General features: G+C 48.5%; 1 protein-coding gene across 1 annotated transcript; it reads left to right on the top strand.

Moving 5' to 3' along the window:
• Positions 1-799: 799 nt before the first annotated feature.
• Positions 800-1,613, top strand: LOC102041540 (angiotensinogen-like; the record flags this gene model as incomplete). Its single annotated transcript, XM_005431542.2, has 1 exon — positions 800-1,613. A coding segment is annotated over exon 1 (790 nt), but the record flags the coding sequence as incomplete, so codon positions are not given.
• Positions 1,614-2,984: the final 1,371 nt, after the last annotated feature.

The raw sequence follows: 2,984 nt of genomic DNA, 5'->3' as shown, positions 1-2,984 counted from the left end.
AACACCAGTGACATCCACATACAGTAAAATTCTCTGTTTCTTGTCAGGAAAAACAAGAGCAGCAAGTGATCTTTTACCTCAGGAGAAGACTGCCTGCACATCTGAGTAAAACTCAGCCTACCCCTTCTAACTCTGTATTCAGACATAGAAGGTGCAATGAAAAATGGTTTCAGTGTGAGCACATTTGTATAAGGGAGCCTGGAGTGTGTTTGCCTAGAAGCTAGAATGAATGTTTGCACGGGGCTATGAAAACATAACGTGCTCAGCTAGTGCCAGGTATTTTGCTGACTAAACAGCCATTACTGACCAGACATACGTTCTGTGTTTGGGCCTTAAGAGAACTGGTTTCCAAACCTACTCCTGCATAACAGCAGGCACATTGCTTAGCCTGTCTGTGTGTCAGCAAGGCTCAGTGCAGCAGTTTGCAGAGATGGCTCTGACCAGGTCCCAGGAACAAATGTTGTTGCATTTGTTGCAAAACAAGGTTTTGCAGAAATAGCATGCTCTAGTTTGTAGGCATAACCAGCATCCACTACTGTTCCCATGATAAATCCTTAGGGTACTGCAGTGGGTAATGAAGTCACATCTGTGCTTACCATTTCCCACCTGCTGCCATTGAAACTGGTGTCTGTCTCATTCAGGGCTTTTTGGGGCAGAGTCAGACCAAACACCACTGAATACCAAAATCCCCACCTTTGTAACTCCAACACAGCACTAGCACCTCACCCTGTGATTAAGAGAAACTGTACTTGAAACAGACTGACCATTCTCCTTTCCTCCTAATTTTTCCTTTCAGCAGACACAGTGGAGGCAATTTTCCAACATGAATCTGGTAGCAGATCTTCTCTGCTTGTTGGCTTGCCTTACTGTGGTGACTTGTGACCGGGTCTACGTCCACCCTTTCAATTTGTTTTCTTTCAATGAGAGTGACTGTGACAAGCTGGAAAAATTGGTTCAGGAGGGAAAGACTATTGTTCCCGTCTCCATTGAGTCCCAAACCACACCCGATTATGAAGGTGGCATGAATGACAACAGCAAGCTGGAAGCCCCAAGCCTCAGCACCTGGGGGGAGAAGGAGCGGAGCTATCTGAGTGACTTGGTGTACGTCCTGGGCATGCGGTTTTACAGCGCGCTGCAGAAAGCACAGAGGGGCCAAAATGTGCTCCTGTCCCCAACCAGCCTCTACAGCTCCTTGGTGTCATTCTACTTGGGTGCCTCAAACCAGACAGCACTTGATTTGCAGGGTTTGCTGGGATTTGTCCCCCCCTCTGGAAACCCTGACTGCACTTCCACGGCAGTCGGAAGCAATTTCCTTTCCAGCCTGAGGACGATCGAGAGACTTGTGAAGAGTGGGGACGAGGAGCTGCTCTTTTCCAAGACACTGAGCTTGTTCTGTGCCCCTGGCATAGCCCTCTTCCAGCTGTTCATGGAGCGCTTGCTCCCCAGTGCTGATGCATTCTACGCCCGAGCTGTTGACTTTGCCAATCCAGGCGAGGCAGCGAAACAAATCAATGCCTTTGTGGAGGCCAAAGGCGAGGGCCAGAGCGAGGCCCGGCTGGCGGACATCGACCCATCTGCCCAGCTGCTGTTTGCCGTGGACGTCCGCCTGGCAGGTATGAGGCAGCACTGCTCCTCTTGGGAACAGGCCTGGGGAAGGACAGCAGGGCAGCAACCCTGCTCCTGGGAAGGAAGCAAGGTCAGGCCTGGCCAGTGGGGAAAGGGAAGGGCTCAGATGAAAGGCTGGATCTCTGCTCCCCACCACTGTGCCAGGGATCCTGCCTGCGCTCTGCCATGAGCCAGCAAGGGCAGTGGGGAGGGAGGAGGAGACAGATGGACTCCAAGAAATTTTCCTTGTCCAGGAGAGGTGTGGAAAGGTGCATAAGAAAGAATTGCACAGCATTTCTTGCTGCAAAGGAACTGAAAGTCATGAGGGGCCTCCAGCAAGATTGATCAGGGTGTAGCTTTAAGGAAAGCCAAAGGAGCTGGGGGATGCAGGGCAGAGGTACAGATACAAAAAAGGCTAAAAAATACAGTGGACATGACTCCTCTAGTGGCTATTAAACACAGGAGTCTGGAGGCAACATCTGGCTCAGGAAGCAACCGAACATCACCAGTTATGGAAGCAGGGCACTTACACAAACCTAGAATGAGGCAATCCCTTCATTGCCTAGGGTCATTCTGTGCTGCTGTCCCAGAAATCCCCCTGCACTACAACTGAGCCTTCTCTTCTGAGTGTAGCTGCTTTCCTAGATCCTCCTGACTGAATGCAATATCAAAAACTGCACACTTCAGACAGCTTGCCTACTGGAGAATGTATTTCGGAACACTTGCAGTGAGCCCCAAGCTCCTGAGTGGGGCTCTACTGCTAAAGGTGGAGTTGTGGTGCGCAGGAAACCTTTTTGTGCCTCCGTCTCCCCTCCTCAAAACTGGATTTCAGGTTTTCTTTGCCTTTCATGGGTGTTGTCATTCTCTCAGTGAGCTGTGGGCATCAGCTTTCTCTTCATTGTAAGATCTAGCATAGATATGATACTACAAAAGTAATTGTGTTACACACTTGGACATGGTGACAAAAGCAGTTTTCCTTCAGTAGAACCATTTTTTCCTCTTCTTCTGTATTGGAAACTTGTAATTTGTATAAGCTTAGAAACACATGTTCAAGGGTTTGCCTCACTGTGTCAGCTTTACTACCTTCTCTCTCAGATGGTGCATTTTAAATGTTACAGTCCCCACACATGGGATGGACAAAATTGGCTCAAGAACAAATGAATTACACAAAAAATTACCTTCTAATAAACACAGAAGATGGCTTTAGCATTTGGTTTGCCATTTGGTTGTGAAGGGGCACCCATGACAGCTGATGCTGCCATGCTCCATGTCTGTCCCTATAGCTGCAGAAAGGAAAAGTCTATTTTTTTCTCTGAAACGTGTTACAAAAGCTCTGAGATGCTATTAGCAGCCATAGCACCGATAAAGTGACAGAAATA

The sequence above is a fragment of the Geospiza fortis genome, unplaced genomic scaffold (genome assembly GCF_000277835.1).
Source record: "Geospiza fortis unplaced genomic scaffold, GeoFor_1.0 C13810475, whole genome shotgun sequence".
Taxonomy (NCBI): domain Eukaryota; kingdom Metazoa; phylum Chordata; class Aves; order Passeriformes; family Thraupidae; genus Geospiza; species Geospiza fortis.
The sequence above is the reverse complement of the archived record's forward strand: the minus strand, read 5'-3'. Positions and strand labels throughout refer to the sequence as shown.